We start from the raw sequence: 20,564 nt of genomic DNA, 5'->3' as shown, positions 1-20,564 counted from the left end.
CATCTGTATTAGTATCTGTGCATGTAATAACATTGGTCAATACATCCAAAGATATTTGTAGTTGAAAAGTCTGTTTTCAGCTTCAAATGCTGAAAATACAGACAACTCTCGAGTTATGAGCCAAGCACTTTCACAATTGGCTTTTTTTTTTTTGTTTAGTTTTTTTTTACACAAGACTTTTGCTACAGTTCTACCTTGATAAGATGTGACATTGTAAAGACTGGGTTTCCCTGCCCTGAGTGCAGACTTACAGGCTCCTTCATTCTGCCTGCATACTGCTCTGTTGCCCTGTACCTCAGTAGGTGCAGGGCAGGTTGTGCGATGCCCCAAAGTTTTTGAGCATACACGACATTGTGGTGGAGGGTGTAGACAAATTAAGCCACTAGAAACAATCAGCACATAACTTAGAATAAATTTAGTTTAATTCACTGTACCAGTGACAGTATATGTCAATGTGTGTCGTCAGTTATACGTAATGTGTTCACAAATAATTACTCTCGCCCTAATGATCTAAAACCCAAATGCTTTGCTTTCAATGCAAGTCACCATGCATGTATACTGTGTCTTTCACTGAAACAAAACACAAAAACAAAAAAACCGCCAATTGTGAAACTGTTCTGCTCATAACTGGTGAGTTGCCTGTTCTTTCCGCATTTGAAGCTGAAAACAAACTTGTCGACTACAAATATCTTTGTACGTATTGACATGTCGTATTACATGTACAAATCCTAATACAGATGAGCAGATTCAGATTCACATTGACAAATAATTTTTCACATTGACATCTCTGACTTTGGACAGACAACTCACCATACGCATTGACAAATTGCTACAATAATGCCGCCATAGGGATGTGTTCTGGATATTGGATATAAATGCAGAATACAAGGAAAAGCCAAACTGGCAACCACACTGGTAAACAAGAACTCAAAAGACCATTGAGTGAAATGATAATGATGAACGATTGTGGTTTCCAACAGCCATCATCTCCAATGATCACTGATGTAAACCAATCAAAATGATAAGATGAATTAACTGTATGGAAAATGTCAGCGGTGACAACCTGATCATGCTGGTTGCTTGTCATCATTTTCATTATTTTAGTTCAGTTTGGGAATTCGCTATTTAGCTGAGTTTTTTTCATCATTTTAATTTCAAGTGCATCTGAATGATAGTTTGACATTTTAAAGACCCATTTAAAAAGGTCATATTATGCAAAATTCACTTTCTAATGGTGTTCCAACAGTAATATGCATACCCATACCTGGGAATGACGCCCCACAAGTGAAGAAAATCTGTCATCTCTCCCTGGCTTCGTTCACTTTTTAAAAAGTGTGTGCTCCGATGAGTGAATGGAAAATCAAACCCCATATAGTGTCATCAAGTGTTTAGCCAATCCCAATTAAGGTAGGCCCTCCCTTTGACCCTCACACAATTAGGCAGCTCTGCACTGGCACATGGCACCCCGAGAGGATGTACTTCTTCCTCTACTCAAGATGGGCATGTGTGGGCGGAGACGGTCCAGCTCACACAGACACAGCAGATTCTGAATGCAGCTCATATGATCTAATATTCAAATGGATGAAAATCTAGGAAAAGCTGGATTTGGGGCAATAAATTTTGAATACAAAGTTTTTGGACCAATGAGACCCATGTGAAGCTGTTGAAAAGCAATATGACATGACTCGTTTAATGGTAACATTTTCAAATATAAATGCAAACTTGTCATTGTGTTTTGGGTGTCTGTTTAAATGGTAATCGGAGCCACTAAAAATGCAACTTTTTGAAAACGGAAATGCTTGTACTGCGCATTTGCACCATGACTATAGTAAATGGTTCTTCTGCACATGCCCAGTAGATGGACAATAACATCAATGTTTGCCTCCAGAGTGCCACGACTCCCAGTCCCTATTCTTCTGGGGCTTGGTAGTTTTAGAGTTGAGAGTCACCTGGAAAAGCAATCCAATGTCATTATCTGTCCATTTGAATGCCCATGTACTCGCCATTGTTAATGTTGCGTGTGTGTGTGTGTTTCATTACAAAAACAAACAAGAGCACCCACTGTGGCCACACATGATGACTACATCATTTCTAACAGGGCGGCATAGCTTGGTTGGTAGAGCGGTCGTCTCCCAATTGAAAGGGTACAGGTTCAATTCCAGCCGACATGTCCTTGGGCAAGACACTGAACCCCAAACTGCTCCCATTGGAGAGACAGCACCTTGCATGGCTGCAGCCTCCAATGGTGTGTGAATGTGATGAGCTATGTAAAGCGCTTTGGGGCTGCTCACACAGTGTCTATGTGGCTTTTCCCAGGGTATTCATGCTTATCCCATTACTCATAGAAATGCCTGTTAGTTCTATATCTATATGCATTTGTGTGGATAAGGTTCTCAGTCGCTGTGCTCACCAGAAAATGGACAACCAACGTTCCTAGGGGGCATCCTGCTTCTTGCCCAATGGCAGAATGGTTATGCTAACGTCTGTACGACACTAGTCTGCATAAATGGGGTATGGGAGATGATTGAATGGACGGTACGGTGCGACGCATTCGCTTTCCTTTACCGCTCATGGCATTTTGACTTCAATCTGCATTTGTATGGAAACTCTGCAGAGCTGGGAGGCAAATGGAAAATGTCTTTGAAGTAGCATTTGATGAAAGATTTCGGAACTTGTGCCTCTTTACTGTAAGATGGGCAATCCTGTATTCCCCCTCTTTGTGTGCGGAATAACTGTGAAATTAAACTAATCTTCATTTTCCTCGGGACCCACTGGAAATCCTCTCAAGGACTACTGGAATTCCCTGTGCCCCAGTTTGGGAACCGCCATTCTGGGCTACAATGGTAATGACTTCTAATCTTGTAATCACAGATGTCTCTTTCCAGAGAAGTCATTGACATCATCAGTGAGCGCTTCGTAATGAAATGTGGCGATCATAACCAGCTGTTGGTGCAAATTACCATGCAGAAATCAGATCACGCCTCTGTGGTGTTTGACAGACATGTTTGCTTTCATCACCCAGAAAGTTCCCAATGTGAGGCCAATGAGCTCCCCTGATAAATAATTTACATTAATGATTTTCCCGTTATTTTATGCTCTTGGAATGAGCACAATGGTGGTGTTGGTGCTTTGGCTATAATCCTCCCAGTAGTACTTGAAACAATAATGTCAGTGAAACTGAACACAATGATCTCTTTAAACAGTAGTAAATCTTAAGCAAGCTTTTCGAGGCTAAACTAAATATGATTTTTTTATTTTATTTTTTTTTTAAAGTGGTACCGGAGTGGGTATTTTGGGATTTGTTTAGTGTAATTTAATTTTCAAAGCCACACAACCGACCAGGAAATTCAGTAAAACCTGACCGGCACATTTTTAGATCTGTAATTTGCTTTTGAAGTACCTTAATGAGTGTGTAACTAATCGCATTTGCCTGCTTCTTGAGACATGTTGCTTTTTGTTTATAATATATTGGAGTTCACAAAAACAAATGAAAAAAAAAGACAGATTTTTACCCAAACAGCTACATTAGATTTTATCTCACTGAAACAGAAAAGACAGAAGTAATCTGGACATGCCATTGAAGGGTTTTTCTTTATCTGTATTATATTGTTCAGGTTTTGACAACAAACACTATAAAAATGCAGACAGAATTGTATGATGTGATAAAAGCACTGAGGGCATTGCTTCATTGTTGACAAGCTTCATGAGGTCATTGCAGAGACTGTTTTTTGGCAAAGTGACTTATCAGAACTTTCTGTCCTTCTCAATGCACCATCGCTTGATTTGCTTCAAGGACATGATGACATACAGCAAAAAGTCCTGTTGGACTAAATCAGTGATCAATCTTCCAGGGAGAACTGTTCAGTGATAAAGGGTGGCACCACGACGCTATAAGATGTGATGGTCACTCCATGTGGATATATTGAAGAACTTCCGCTACTTCTATGAGAGAACCATCATGTGCTCTGACGTAACAGCCCCAGGAGATAAAGACCAAGAGCTCCCTCTGCTGCAAATGAGAGGTTCATTAGTGAGACCGGCTGCAGAAACTGACAGCACCTCACATTAGATGCAACATCAATGCATCCCAAACCTCATGCACCAAACGCATCTCCACATCAGACCGTGAATCAAGCCTCCATGATCAAACCGCTGTGCAGAAACCATTACGGAGAGCGAGCAAGAAGGAGAACGAGCCGATCCAAGAAACTCAAAGGACACATATTAGAGGGATGATTTCAGAATCGCCGTATGGCTTCAACCATCATATTTCTGATACAGAAATGCTGAAGAGACAATACATGCATGTGCGGTTTCAACACCGAGGCATGAAGGAGTGTTGGTTCTTTCTAGTTCCATGTGTAATTAGAAATCAACTGATCAAACTGACTATCCGACCAAGAAATAGTGTGTTTAGCATCCAATTGCTCGGCTTCCACAATCGCTGACCAAAACCCAGCTGAGATGTGTTAAGATGGGTTTAACCACATAGTGAAGAAATACCAGTAAAGTGCTCAGCAAACGTGGGCGAACTGTTGGAAAATATAATATTCCGGGTGACGACCTTGTGAATCTGGTTGAGAAAATGAACGAGTGAGCAAAGCTTTTAACAAGGAAAAAAAAAAGAGATGTACTTGACCAATCTGAAGAATATTATATATTTTCTCGAACCTTTTGTGAACTGTACATTTCTCTTTGCAAAGTGTTATTGTTTACTTTTTTTCAGGGTTTCTAACTGTATCTTAACTAGTAGTTGGTACACAGTGATCGCAAGAAAAATGGCATCTTCATGTGAGTGTGAGATGAAATGCAAATCAATTATGTATTCACCTACAGGCTACAACAGAAAGTAACAAACACTAGCTTTTTCCAGTTTCACAATGTGACTGAATACTAACTATTGTTTAGCTCCAGCCAAAGAAAGCAGAAAGTAACAAAAAGCTGTAAAATGACTTGATGGAAAGTGTCCTGGAGAGCTGTTTTCTCACTAATCCCTCCACATTGCTAACAGTCCCTCGGGGCAGCATCACAGCAGCGTTCTCCCGCAAAGGCCTGACTCTAGGCAGGGAGGAGTCCGTGTCCCCAGACAAGGCAGCAGCAGAGAGGCAGCTGTAATGAGAAAAATGCTAATTTAGCGGGGGAGATATTGCACTTGGCCTCCCTGATGAGGGATCAAGGGGATCAGGGGAGAGGCCGGCTCTAACTTTGGAGGGCAAAGGAGAATACGGTTTCTCAGTGGAGAACGGGTAAAAGAAAAAAAAAAAAAGTTAAAAGTTAAGAGGAAGTGGAGGTTGCGAGGATGAAGGAGGAGTAAAGAACCGAGTAAGAGAAAAGTAAGGGATGTGCCTTTATGGTGTGTGGTTGCAAAGCAGGGAAGGAGCGTTGCTTTAAGAAGTGAAGACATGAGAATAAAAAAAAAAAAAAAAAAGAAAGAAAAATAGCAAAGCTCCAGCAGGGACCCCTAATTCAATTTTCCCTGCTGGTTTTTCGCATTATTTGATCAGTGTCTAAGCAAAGCAAAGGGGATGTTCCACCAGTGTGTGACTGTCGAGAATTAAAAGCTTGTTTAAGCATCAGCTTGCGTTAGGATCACAAGCGCGCCCATCGCTTGCTCTTCTCTCCTCACAACCCGACAAACACCTCATACTCAAGATCAGGGCTGTGAATCCATAATCAGGTACTGTTATAGTGCTGGGAAGAAATATTGCTATTTCTTACACCTGATAAGTAATTATCAGTTGGATCAATGCAAATATTCCAATTCTGCATTATCGAAAAAAACCATGTCAAGACAATTACTTTTAGAGCGAGTTTCTTTTTATTGCTCCCCTTGGGAAACCGTGCATTGAATCCAGCCCAACTACCATGAAATACAATCAATGGCACGTCCTTTCAGTGTTCATCTGAATTAACTACTGTGTTGTTCGACTGCAGACCGTTGCCTTCCTTCATCACAGCGGCAGGAAGCTGAATGTCTGGTGCTTTTGCACACCTTTACCATCCACCAAAAACCGAACCATGCAAGATTCCATGGGCAAAGATCAAGGAGGCACAAAAGACAACGCCAATGTACCACAGTCTTTCTGAAATACTATTTTATGGGCACATAAATCTAAAGTAGAGCTGTCTGCCATGCAGTGCATCAGTTTGATCGTGGGCTATACCAAATATTGCTCAGAAAAAAGTTGTCAGCCTTCCTACAGGAAAACATGGTAGAGACACCATCAAGCTGCACTGCTGGAAGGATTGAGCGTGTCGGGTAGATAGTTACATCTAAAAATTACCAAGATATTTTAGGGAGGATGTTTTAGACACTGTTTGATGGGAATGAGCAGGCCAACAGCGCACAAGATGGACTGTTTCTACGTGGCCAGCCAAGGGTTCTGATCTAAATCCAAGAACATAGCTGACATCTGAGACCTAACAAAAAAAACTCCAGTAAGCTTTCCTGCTGATTTTTCGACTTCTGACAGGTTCAAAATGCTTAGGATTCAAAGTAGATCACAGCTTTTTTGCATGTTAATATCAATAAAATTTGCAAAATAGAAAAAACGAGGCAACAATATAAATGACAAATTAACTTTGGTTTGATTTGGTACAAAGATAGCGATTTGCAGTAGTTCTGAGCATCAGTTTAGTTCAGAGCTGCGTGAACACTCTCCTCTCTGTGAGAAAGCAGCAGGCAAACCTGATGGAAAATGAGGATTAACAGCGGTACAGGTACCACTGTCCTTTCCCAGATCTGCAACACAGCAGGAAATGAAATACAGCGGAGTGCCTATCACCCCAACCTCCCCGTTTCCTCCTGCACTCCTGTGCCAGATAACAGCATCAACACTCACAGTCTCTGCAGTCCAGTGTAAAGCTCCATATCGACGTCTCTCAGAGTTTCCAATCCCGTCCAGTTCTCCAAGTGTCTGTAAACAGAGAGAAAAGAGAATGGCAAATGAGACATTCCCAATCATCCGAGGCGAAAGGAAAACAAACCAGGAGACATGACAGGAGAAAAGTCAAATTTTTTTTAATGTCCCAAGTTGCAAATTAACTGGCTGTGTGTTGTCAAAACTTTCTGAATCCATATTCATTTAAACTGCAATTATTGGAACAGTTCTGACGGAGCGCTCTCTGCTGCCCTCTGATAGATTTAATTGCCAAGAGGCAGCTTCTGAAGCTTAATCTATGTGAGTGAAAGTGTGTGTGTGTGTGTGTGTGTGTGTGTGTGTGTGTGTGGGGGGGGGGGGGGGGGGGGGTAAAACACTGCAGATGACTTTACTTGTGTTAATATGATCAGACTCCCTGAAAAAACTCTTTCTACGTGGCAGGTTTAAAGAAGTGAGCGCCTTCAAATTAGCTTCAGGAAGGATGAAAAAAATGTTGTTCAAATGATTTTGTTTGTTATGTTTTGGATATGAAACAGGCAACAGACACCGGGCACACGGGTTTTCAATTAAGGAGGGGAAATGAGAAGAGGCAGCAAAGGACATGGTGAAGGCTTTAATGCTTTGTTTCGGGGAATGGAAAATATGATTAGAAGCTTATTGGAACTCGGTACAAAATGTCAGATTTCGAATCAATGCCAGGAAAAGAGCGATCGGGGAAATACATCCAGAGGTTTGTTTACAGCCTGCCGGCTGGCTACTCACCTGACCTACATGTCCACTCGCCCTACAGAGACTCAGCCCCCAGCCAGTTACATGCACGAAGAAATAAGGCTGAAGCCATCAGAAAGCAGCCCGGATTTAATGACAACAGCAGGAAAATAACATCCCGACTATTGATGTTGGCAAACTTGGGCGCCAATCTGTTATTTGGAATTTGTGCATCTGGTGAACAGTGATGAGGCAGCACCTGAGACATTTATCTCAACCCAGCACTCAGTGGGTTGTCACCTGTTGGATATTTTAGTCATCTTTTTATTTTTACTATTATTGGGTTATTTTGGTGATGACGATGAAGGCGTGCTGCCAAATGTAACCCGCCTTTGTGAAACCCTTTCATGCATGGATTTATTGTTGGCCACTTGGGTTTCCAGGCTTTTTAATGAGGGGCTGCCAGGTGGGGGTAGTTAGCAGTAAGAGAACTGGAGTGACGCCGTTTTCTGCGTGTTGTTCCAGTAAATTGGTTTTAAAGTTACGATTACATCGAGAGCACCAGCAATTTGGATAGTAATGTGAGGTGAGGCATGGGAAATCAAACTCCTGGATTTCCAGGATAGTTTCCAGGAAATCCAAAATCCACATACAAATTGTTGACTGAGAATGCTGTCACACTGTGGGCCTCCTCTGTATTCCAGCCACATCTGCCTTTACACTCGAATGCTGCAGTTCTTATCCACATGTGTGCAGAGCCATGGTCATGTAGCTATTAAAATAACATATGCCATTCAAATTTGGTCTCCAATCCAGAAAACTACATGTACCACAAAGTTGGAGCTAACACTTATGTCCTGCGTCTTGTTGTGGACTTGTGACATTACAGCTCAAAGTAACGGAGACCGTTTACTACGAGAATCTCAACAAATAATCCTCAAGTTGAACAGTGAACATATGTCAGATATACAGAAATGTCTTCAGATTTCGACCAAGCATTGGCTAATTTTGAACAAATGACCTTATTCTCCTCCTTGTTTCATAAACAGAACAAAGCTCTAGCAACCTGCATGTTTCCTGCATGAGGAAACACTTTAACATACAGGGACTATGCTTCAACCACAGAATCCCAACATACTGTAATTTAAGAAGTCCAAGGTGGTTCCTGAGTGAGGATTGGGACAATGACCATGAACAAATCCACTAGTACTTTTGGTGCCAACCTAATCTCTACCCCGAGTAATGGTATTCATTCAAATACAGGATATAAACTTAGATATATATAAAATATATATTCATCGTTCAAAAATTTGTTTCCAGAATTTCATTTTTTCACAGCATGTTCACATTGCTTGACATATTGAATCTCGTCCTTTCTTAAGCTTCTTTTCACTTTCTGTGTTACGATTTTGATAAGACCATCGGTTGACAACATGCTCAGGAATGCATGAAAATGCCAACCCCACTCCCCACCCCCGGTATGTAAAGGCTTTGGCGTCCTCCATCGAACAAGTACGACGCAATACAATAAAAGAAGTGGAACTTTTTTTTCTACACTCAAGCAACATTCATCAGAATTACCTGGACGCCAACTCTGACCAGGCCAACCACTTTTCTTGAACGCAAATAACCACAAGCTAACACAAATTGAGGCACTGGAACAAAAGACAAAAATTTTAAAGAAGCAGAGGAAGTGCTTTACTGAATGAAAATATATTCACAATTTCTTTTCCAGACAGATATCTTCTATCGTCATTTATCAAAAAAAGAATTATTCATTAAAATAGGGATGGAGCGCCAACTTTGAGTTAATGTAATGAAATCGCTACAACCGTTACAATATATTTAGCAATATTTGTTCAGATGATCAATCTATATGACAAATTTTACAATCAAGCATTATTGAATATTGGATGAAAAAAACGAATAGATTTCAGAATTTTTTTGAATATTTGTGAAATGACGCTACAATGAGGACTAGTGTGAATAGTTGGGATTCTTGCCTCCTTGTACACTCAGCAAGCATCACGACTGTTGAATCGGCCTGCTCACACTGCAGACACGCACTTATTCATGGATTCAATCATGCAAACATTGATGCCGTCGCCACGGACGCACTAAGAGCTGACCACTGTGAGCGCAAATGAAATGAAACCATGTGGCAGCTCTGACTGCTTCACACCACAGAGTCACGCTGCTGATGCCGAGATTAGCGCCGATCCGTGGGCAGTCGATTCTCAAGGCAGGGAGCCGAGTCACTAATGTGACCTGCAAGCAGAAAAGACGGATTCCCCTCGAGAGGCTTTGCTTGTTCGCAGTGTTGCTGTCTCGCTCTGAAGGGATTGAGGGAGGGAGGGCAGGCTCAAAGGATGGCGAGCGCTCAACACTGGACTCTCGTAACACAAGGCGAGGTCGTTCCGAACGAGTGAAAGTGAAGAGGAATGATAGCAGTAAACATTCAACTCGCTCCTGTAAATGTCGCGCCATTCAAACTGCAAACTAAAGATGTACAAAAGCCATTAAAAAAAAGCCAATTGGAAAGTCTCCAGATATGCAAGAAACACAAGCATGCTTGCAAAGACACATTAACACGCAGGTGAAGTGAAGTCAAAAACTCTTAAATCACAGTAAAGATCCTGCTGATTTTTATTTTTTTTTTGCCTGCCTGGATGTTATTGGAAAGACGGCATGAACTGGAGCTGTATGGACTTCACATTTATAGTATTTTATAACCCAGCAACCAGGTCCTTAAAAAGCATCTGGCTCCAGAGAGAGTGGGAGAAGTTGTGGCCTAAACGTTAGAGAATCAGACTTTGGAGAAGATCCACAGATTTGGATCCCTCTGCTGACTGTTCACTACTGTGGCTCCTTGGCCAAGACCCTAGACGCTATTCCAGTGCTCTGAGCAGGTAACGTTAAGGTTAACTCTGAAGAATATGGTTTAAATGCTGAGAAGTCATTTCCCCAAGGGAATCAATAAAGTTTGCTTTCTTTCTCTCTAATGCAATCAACCCTAAGTGATGATAAACCAAAAGTGCCTCTACCCCTTTTTTTTGGACGTCATTTTCAAAGTTTTATGGTATTTTGGCGTCGTAAATATCTATGTTCAAACATTTCCAATGCAGACTGAGAAAAGATTTCTTTTTTAGGACTGATTGAGGCCCCCGGCCAGCTCAGTTGGTGGAGCATGAGGCTCGCAATCTCAAGGTAGTGGGTTCACCTTCCCGTGGGCTCACCACCCGCAGGAAAGGTTCTTAATCGGTGCAATGTGATCTGGGTGACAGTGCTCCGACTGCAACCCCCACGGCCCGGAAACGGATAAGCGGGAGAAAATGGATGGATGGATGGATGGAAGACTGTTTGGGAAAATGTTGTCTTCAATCAATGACGTTGACTTGGTACTTTTGCATGTGTTGCAGAACAGTTGCAAGAATACTTTCCACCAACTTTGGTCAAATTTGGTTCAATATTAGCCCGTACATTGATTCTACATTCACACAATACTTACGAGAGATTTGCACATGTGCCAGATTAAAGTTTTTGGGTACTTGTGACTGTCTTGAAAATGTCGTGCAATATTGAAGCAACAGTTACGAGATAGTAAATAAATCATTTCCTAGTCCATCAATCACTTTGTCATCAAACATCAAGCAAGACGGGTTCCCAGGGATAAAAGAAGTGCAAAAGTGGTTGATGAGGTCCCCCAACCTGAAAGGAGTCAGTGTCAGTGTTGATGCACTGCAGTATTTTCCACCTTATATAAAGCCCACTGTTATTGCTGGAAACAAGACTTGGATTCAACAGTAAATAGAATTTCTTTTTTTTTTTTCATCATCTTCTGTAAAATGCTGGTGTCTTAGCTCACCCTTGAGCCCCTGTCCTTGTTTTCCCTCTAGAGAAGTGGCTTCAAACTGCTGCTTGTCCTCTGTGAACACCATCCCACAGTGTTTTTTCTTTGACAAGTCTATTGCCGATTAGCGCGTTCTTTATTTAGCAAATTCTGCCCGCGTCGAAAGTCGCTCTTCTTCGTCTCAGGGAGCAGAGATTGAAGGATCCAGTTTCTGAGAGCAGACCTTTGGCCTGGATTTGCTTTGCTAAGGAGACAAATTTGATTTCTGATGCTTTGACTTAGTTCTCATGCCACATTTGATGCTATGATTGATTTTTTTTTCTTTACCTCTGGAGAAGTTAAAACAGCTTTAATTCTAACAGGTGGCTGCAAGTCATAACACGTACAGCACTTGATTGTACCAAATGAGCACTGAACCAATAGAATGATAGAATCGTTTCAGATGTGATTTTTCCTTCTGTAATGATTTTCTAGGTATTTAGACTTTGGTCACAACGAAATCTCTCACGTTTATTCTCTATATTACCTGTCGAAACTGTCTTCACAGAGGGTTAACAAAAAGGAAATCATTAAACAAGAACATTTCAAAACTTTGTTGTTTAATTTACTGTTTTGGTTGTTGGACTCCTATTTATCAACAATGATTAGTGTATTTGTCCTATTTGTGGATGTAAATTGCTAATTGTTATCAATGAGAAAATTATCTTATACGTATACATTTTATAAATTAGTGTTAGTTTAGTGTATTTAAATCCAGAAGTGTATCCTATAATATTTCATCTGTAAACTGCTGACAGATTGAATTTACTCTTGGGATCAATAAACAATTCATGATATTGAAACACTGTAGACTCTAGTATATATATATATATATATATATTTCTTTTTTTTTAATAAAAGTTATATTGAAAAAAAATTCCTGACTTCAACATTTTGGCAAATTTCATAACACTGGTATTGACATTGTTTCAGCCATATTTGTTTTTGTGCTGTGTAAGCTGCCCATAGAACAGCCGTAACTTTGTCACTCCACATCAGGTTTTGTTATATCAACACCTTTCATTCACCCTGATATTGCAGTGCTGTTTTATGGATAAACTCCAGTCACCTTCACAAACTCGTTTCAGGTTGATTGATGAAACTGGAAGTGAAATATTTCTTTTCAAAACTTGCCCAAAATGCCCTGCATCACTCAAACTTTTCAATAATTTAAGCAGGTTTTCAACATGACAAAATAATGCAAGTAAGAATTATCTTGGAAGGTAATGTTTAGAATTGTAATACTTTAGAGCAAACAAATAGCAAAGTACAGATAGTTTCATCTTCCACATAATAAAAGGCATTCGTGAACTGTGGCTCTAGGATCAAGCAAGACAAATATCAGGACAGAAATAATAGTGCGTGTCAATAGTAAGGGTAGAATGATATCTGTGTGTCTGTTTTGAGAATTATTAAACAACACTAATCTTACTTTATTAATCCCTTTGGGGAAATTCCTTTTCCTGCATTTACTTATCTTATCTGGAAGTTGCAGTGGACAGCCACATTAAGGCATTCTGGGGAGCTGATGGGGGTCAAAGGTCAGGCTCAGGGACCCACAGTAGCGATCTGTCGGATTCGAACCTGGAAACTCCAGATCCCAATTTTCCTTTTTTAACCTCTAGGCCACCACTGCACCAAATTGTGGGGCATGATTAGATTTGCATATACAGAATAGCACATAGTACAGAAAGGCTTGCACATGGCAATTATAATTTGTGCTCCTGTATTATATTTGGTGTGTGTTTAACATGACTGCTTTGTGCCTGCAAATAGCTCAGACTCTCAAAGACCCTGGACAGGCTCATCTTTTGTTGAGTTGAATGCCTTTTGGTCTTTTTCTCCTTGTGCAGCTTCTACAGCATTAAACAGCAGTTTATAATAAAAACGACCTTGACCTGGACTCTGCAATGGCTTGACACAAGTAAGCCTGCCAGTCCACACTGAGGGAAATATCAGACCTGGGATTTAATGACAAATCTCACACAAACCAAATTGCACACACAAATTTTAGTAAGCGCTCACAAATGTGTGTACACACAAATCCAAGGGTGTGCTAACAGAATCAATGACAAATGGCACAGGAACACACACTCTTTACCCACTAGTATTAATTACATGAGAGGCATTTTGAATCCAAAGTTACTCCTGAAGTTTGGATTTAAAATCCTGCCAGTTGTACTTCTTTTGATTTGATGCAATGAAGCACTTTTTGGCATTTCCGGTGATTACAAACAAAATCTGACCGGCTTGCATCAAAGGGTCATCTCAGCAACACAATTTGGTTAAGGAATCCTGATGCAACGCTACGATATGAAAGAAAACGTAGAATTTGTGCAACACCGTGAATGTTTTTTTTTTCAATAAAAACCATTGGCCTCATGCTCCGTGATACAATTTCTGCACTTTTTTTCCTGATTTCATCTCGTCGCCTTCAACAAACAGCAGAGAGGAGAGCAGGCGACACGTCCCCGCGGACCCGGGCGAGCTTGTCCGCTCAGAACCTCTTGATTGTCCACTCAGCGCTGAATATGCATGTGGATTAGGCTGCTGTGAAAAGATGGATGTGAATAACAATGACGGGGCGAGGACGGAAGAGCACTCGCTCTCTGGCTCCAGTTTTTCCGAGGGTTCCTCAGTGGATGCGACAGAGAGAACAATGCAGATATAAAAATCAACATAATTCCAAAAGTAATGGATATGCTTTACATCTGAGGCGCTTGAGTGGGCGCTCTGACTGGCAATAAGTGAGATAGCGCTATCAGTTCAATTGGCGCTTTGTCAAAATGAATGTTGCACAGAAGAAAAGGAGCAAATATGAGTCATTTTCGTGACATCCTGATTAGAATTAACATCTTCTTCCCGTATGTCTGCCTCTCCTCTCCTGTTTGCCTTGACATCTTTTCTCTCCCTCGTCTTCTCGGAGTGCGCTCTAAATACATTTTTCGTGACATGACCCGATTAATGAGCGCGATACGATCGGTACAAGATGATCCACCAGCTCGCTCGCTAACGTGCGAGCCTGAGAAATTATAGTCGTCCTCCATCTGCTTCAGAAAATGGCCTCCAACAATGTACGACGTGCAGCGGGTGGCGGGGCGGTTTCAGTGCTGGAGGAGAACACCCTGGAACCAAACAGGAACAGATTCCTTCCCAGCGACGGCCATCTGTTGTGCTCAAGAGGCCCTGGGCGACGCACTGAACCCCTACCTGCTATCATGTCCTGAGCATCAGTGGATACGAGCTCCAGGAGAAACAAAAAAAAACAAAAAAAAAAACAAGAGAGAAAAACTGTTTTTCATCTCCTAATAGGTAAACACAGCAAATTATATTACCGAGGCCAAACCTGACAAAATACGAGGATGCTAAGTCAACTGGTGTCTGGATAAAAACAAGGTGCTCTCTGCGCTCTGCAAGCAACCACAGCTCCTGCATGGAAGTTTATTAATGACTGAACCGCTGAGAACTAATCAGAGCTGTAATTACAGCACCTCTGAGGAAGAGAGGACACATGGGGACACTTTTTTTGTGCATAACAAGTTTAAAAGATGACAAGAGTGCTTCATCTTACAGTAAAGAGTAGTTTTTGTGTTCACACTCGGTTTTGTTTATGTGTCTTTACACCTTTTCATGGCACATTAACGAGGTTATCGCCACAAACGCTGCATAGGCTCAGTGATCCAGGGTTTTTCACCGCAAATGAATCTATACTAGAATTCAATTCCAGCCCTTGAGCCATTTTCCGCCAATCCTGTCGCTGCTGCCGGGATCTGGCACGCGTACCGGTACTTCTTTGGAACTCGACGCAACAGTGGTCACCATTACTTCTGCCGTACGGCAGTCACCGACAAGATTCACCAGATTCACACATTTGTAACATGAGCTTCTCTGTACCACCGAAAACACACAGTGATATGAGAGAACTGCTTTAAAACTTTAAAAACATGCCAGAACCATCACTCATTGCCCATTTTCTTTTGCTCTGCTCTATAGTTGGTTTTCATAGTTTTAGCCCGTAATTTGTTAAACATTTACTAAATTCGGAGTTTGAAGCATATTTTTACACCATAAAATGTGCCCGCACATTGCATGAAATCTGTACAATTTATCTCAGCGTAACACAATGCAAAATTAAATGTCCAAACAATACGGTTGCTGCCTGTTGTGAACTATTTCATTATTTGACCATCTCTTGGCTGGTTTTAGTATAATCCTCTTGCATACCACCAGATGAAACCACAACATGATCATATGACTGAGTTTCAGCACCTCCTGCACGTGTTTACATTCTCTCATGGTGTAAAGAGCTCATAAAAAATAAGCAATTATGACCATGATGGATCAGTACAGTAAGCCGTGAACCAATCGTGTGTCAAGATTAATGGCAAGATGGTAGAGACTGAGAAAAATGACACACCATTTGCATGAATCTCCGTTTTAAGAGTTAATCACTTGATAAACAAGCCTCAAACTGCTTTTGATTGATCCCTGCACTCACATGCTGATGCACATTGGGATATGATTCATTTAAACCTGCTTAAACAATCATGAAATCCTCCGCATTACAATTTGAGCAATGGAATTATGGTAGAACTATCCTGAAACATGTGGTTGGTTCATCGGCTTCTCACTAATAATGAACTGGCGAGAAAAGAATGTGCTTTAAGTTCAGGAAAAGGGGTTTTAATTTCAAAAGAGAAACAAATGTAGTCTCATAACAGTGTAATTATGTGAATCAATATGAGTAAAGCAGCAGGAAATCTGTAACCTCACAATAAAATGGAAGAAATCTGATGGGATTACAGGATAATACTTATTAATTGAAGGAGTTTAATGAGTAAGCACAAGACTGATGTGTAAATTGATAAGATGGTAGTTTCATGTGAAAATGCAAAGAACTACTTTAGCATTCACTGTGAGTTCGTATGGACTCACTTTAAGCAGATTTCCTACTTTTGGTTTCCACCAACTCCTGAGGGAAATATCTGTCTGTGGCAACTCAATTCTCCGCCACGTTAACTAGCTGGTTGCTAAGCACCCATGTCCACCGAGCGCCGTAAAAACAAAGCTAGTCATCTTTTTTAATTTTGTTTTTAATTTAAAGTGTTCTAAATGAGTCCCGGGTATCTGCCATCACACCGTGGTAAAAAGAGCCGGGTCGTTTCTGCTGTGCAGTGTCACAAAATATTCAACAAAAGGCAAAAAAACAAAAACAACAACTAAGAAAAACACATTAACATCCGTGACCTGACTCTCATTCGTAGGATGTCTGGCACTGCCCAGGAGACATTTACACAACTTCCATGCTAAAACTGATGCTAATGAGAGCAGTTACTCCTACACAGTGAGGCACATAAACTGTTGGCCCCTAAAACAAAAAAACTAAAACGGCGCTAAAATGTAGAAGTTGCTGCACCAACATCTGAGAGAATGAGAGAAGACGCTGCACATGCTATCGATATGTATTGCACCTGTAGTACCAACCATAGAAAAAGTAACACACGCACACACACACACACACGCACACGCACACGCACACGCACACACACACTGTCATGTCATATTTGCTGTTTGTATTTCTGCTCAAACTGATGCTAATGAGATCAGTGAGGCTGGAGCAGGAGATGCTCCATCAGTTTCTGAGGAATGAGTGTATCCTCAGTAAAATAAACCACTCTGTTCTCTCACTTGTTGCGAAGGTCCACATTATCTTTTCAACTGTCTGGAGGAGCAGAGAGGCTGCGCTGCTGCCTGAGGCCATCCTAAAATACAAAGCATTCAGCTTAGTTTAATACAAAAATAAAACACGGATCTCTGCAGCATCAAATGTGTTTTTGGATGACTTAAGTTTTATCACTAATGTGTGTGTATTTTAGGAGACCTTGAGCAAGATAGCTCCTATCTTTTCTATTAATAGCCCGCTTAGCGCGCTATAGTGGGGAGGCTTTAATGCGCAGCACTGTGAGATACGTCAGTCAGTCTGTGTTAATCAATAGGATTAGAAACGGGTCATTACCTGCCAGGCCGTGCACACTTGTGCCTGCTGCATAGAGATGTGCCGTGATGCTACGCTGTGACTAAACCAGACCCCTCAACCGAATCACGGGGTAATACAAACCGAATCATGGAGTAATCCAAAAACAGGATACACAAGTCTCCCAGTGGCACAAACACCAAATAGCTTCTGTTTCTTGGTAATCTCCTCTGATTCTGCCCATTGTTTCCAATACCGCTGTCTGTCTGTGATTTACGACTTTGTTGGGATGATCTACAATGCTCGCGCCACTGCCTTAATGGGAAAATGTTTAATAAAATAGAATGTCTCTGGTGTGTTCCCTGGATATTGATCTACATTCTGCCTCCTGTTCTGTTTTCATAGAGGCAAAGCAGCACTCTGCCGCAGCCCAAACACTTCAGAGAGGGGACGCAGTGGTGAAGTAGCACTCCTCTAGATTAAAGCACACACCTAACATCAATCAGATAACCTGTTTTTCTTCCTCTTTTTTCCCCCCCATATAGGCGTGATTCACAAGTGTTTTTCAAGCCACATTGTGAAGACGAGAGATGTACAAAAAGGCCCCGGACTGAGCAGCGGTGGCAAACAGGACGATGGGAAGCCATTTTCTTCAACGTTCGCTGCAGCTGGGTAAGCTGGAAACAAGTGATCCTCCAAACTAATCATGAGGGCGTTTGGCATTCAACGCTTGTAAATGAGAATCGAGTCTTACAATCTCTGGTATCGCTCGCTGGGACAAACCCACGCCCGTTACCTCTATGCAAATGCAATCACATGCACATGCAGACAGATGCCTTCCTAATGTACGAGCCTATGAAATGATATCCACCTTCCATCTGTTGGTCAGAATTTGAATTATGAAACAACCTCCAACAACAGTATTAATATACAAAGCCAGGTTGTTTTTTGTTTTCTCACAGGTGGGGGCAGATTTGAGGTCAGCGGCATGAAATACTCTTCAAGGAATCTGCCATCCACATTAGTTAAAGCATATGTAAACAGACACGAAGATCAACAAACTTCCAACGCTATTATTAGTTTTTTGAGAGCATTTAGGTGTCGAAACTCCTTATATCTTACCTAATTGTATCCGTCATCCAGCTTAGGATGGGGGCCTCTGGCACTCATTCACCATTAACGGGAAAACTGATGCAGGGATTTTGTTGCCAATGGCAAAAAGGTGCTAACTCAACTAAAAGGCCTATAATTTATTGTATCACTCATCTCCCTCCCTATGATATGTTTTACACCCAGTCTTACATTTAACTGCCAACCCTAACATTCACCGGAGAGAAATCTTATTCTCGCATACCCATTCAACACTCATCTTCGTAAAGGAAGTTTAGGTCTGGACAGTTTTCTTGGCACCCTTGTGTTGGCTTTAAATTCTATAGACATTTCCAAACCACTTGAAAATCCATCAGATCTTCTTGGGTCCAGCCAACTGTAATATCAACAATCTGATCAACATGTGGGATTAGCAATGAAATTCCCTGAAACATCTGTTCCAGAATCAGACTAATCCAATACAGTCAATAAAGTGCATATCAATGATGTGCAAATATTAACTTGCCCAAGTTTTTACAAAATCCTTCTGTTGATGTGGGTACGTCAGCAGTCTAAAGGTAAAAAAAATACAAGCTTCTAATGTTTTTTCAGGCGATTGGGTGACATGCCCACAAATGGGAAACTAACTTAAAGAACCATCTGTATCGGTATATGTCAAATAAAAAAGAAAAAGAAAAACTGTATTGAAACATTTTATAACTTTGTAGTTGAAATGTGTATCCAATTCCAAATATCACTTGAATATTGAAAACTTTATTGAGCTGATTGTGATTTACCAGCCACAGCCCACCATCAGTAGCTTCACTGTTTTCCATAGATAATGGGGATGCACTCAGTGCTTAGTCTGTAACATCTATGTTCCTTAGTTTCTGGGATACTGAGACCATATATCGTTTTTGTGGTCTGGGGAAAAAAAATGTAACAATAGGAAAATCTGTTATTTAAACTAAATGACTTCCCCAAACCATCACTAATAAACAGTTTTCTTTTAGATGTTGGAATTTTTCCTGACATTAAAAAACAGTTGTCCCACTGTTGCACTTTTACTTTTACTTTGTACTTAACTATGCACTGTATGAGTCGTTTGAAGTCCAGGTGTATTATGCCGTATGGAGGACTCCTGGTCTCTGCATGTCTAACACTCATAAAAAATGTAAGCATCCAAGCTCGGAGTAAATTCAAAACTCCACTGCTGTTTCTCTAAGCCTCAAAGTTAGCCTTGGACAAAATATATCTGTGGGCCCTTCTTGTGTTTATCCTGAAGATCAGTCACACTATTCTTACATTGGCTGTTTAAGCTTCCACCGGAATTAGAATAAGACGTTACGGCTTTGTTGAAACTCTTCAGGTAATGCTTTTTTATAAAGCCTCTATTTCCTAACATTGCAGTCAGTTAAATGCCAAGGCTTTTTATATGTGTAGTAATATAGAATTAATTTAATACTTTAAATATTTGGATTGGATGAAGTTCTAATGACGGTCCTATGGAAGTCTTTTCTCAAAATGGATTGGCTTGACGTGGGATTACCAGTTTAAACACTATATTTGCATTTTAAACAGGGTGCCATAGGAAGAAACTCCCGTCTCTCAGACAAATGCTGATGAAATACTATGATTAGAAAGATAAAACATGATCCAAAAGTAACCATGCTGCAGAGAATAAAAGCTGACGATAAAGGCCTCTCAGGAGTTTCTCGTAAAAAAAAGTCCTGTGTAAGGATACTTGTGCTTGAAGACACACAGGCATCGTCATCTGAATGCATTTATTATCGTCTTGGGGTAGTGCGGAAGGATGACTCAGCCGGGCTGTGGGCTCTACACAGACCGGGCAGAACTGAGGCCACCAGCGACTGCAGCTCTTCACTGTTATTACTATCAGACCAGTGAAGGCGTCTGTCACATCACTCAGCTCTGAGAGACATTTCAATGTCCACGAGCTCCTTTCTAATGCTCTTCTTTCACTCACTCTGATCGTCCCTGCAAACTCAAACCACGGGTGCAA

General features: G+C 41.0%; 1 protein-coding gene across 1 annotated transcript in view; it reads right to left on the bottom strand.

The window, feature by feature from the left end:
• ntrk3b (neurotrophic tyrosine kinase, receptor, type 3b) overlaps positions 1 to 20,564 on the bottom strand; it is a 282,620-nt gene that overhangs the window by 222,055 nt on the left and 40,001 nt on the right. The window contains exon 2 of the mRNA XM_080490348.1: positions 6,843 to 6,917. Within this exon, the coding sequence (XP_080346474.1) occupies positions 6,843 to 6,917 (75 nt within the window). The remainder of the gene's footprint in view (positions 1 to 6,842; positions 6,918 to 20,564) is intronic.

Source organism: Lipophrys pholis (genome assembly GCF_963383615.2).
Source record: "Lipophrys pholis genome assembly, chromosome: 2".
Taxonomy (NCBI): Eukaryota; Metazoa; Chordata; class Actinopteri; order Blenniiformes; family Blenniidae; genus Lipophrys; species Lipophrys pholis.
This window is presented reverse-complemented; position numbering and strand designations above follow the sequence as displayed.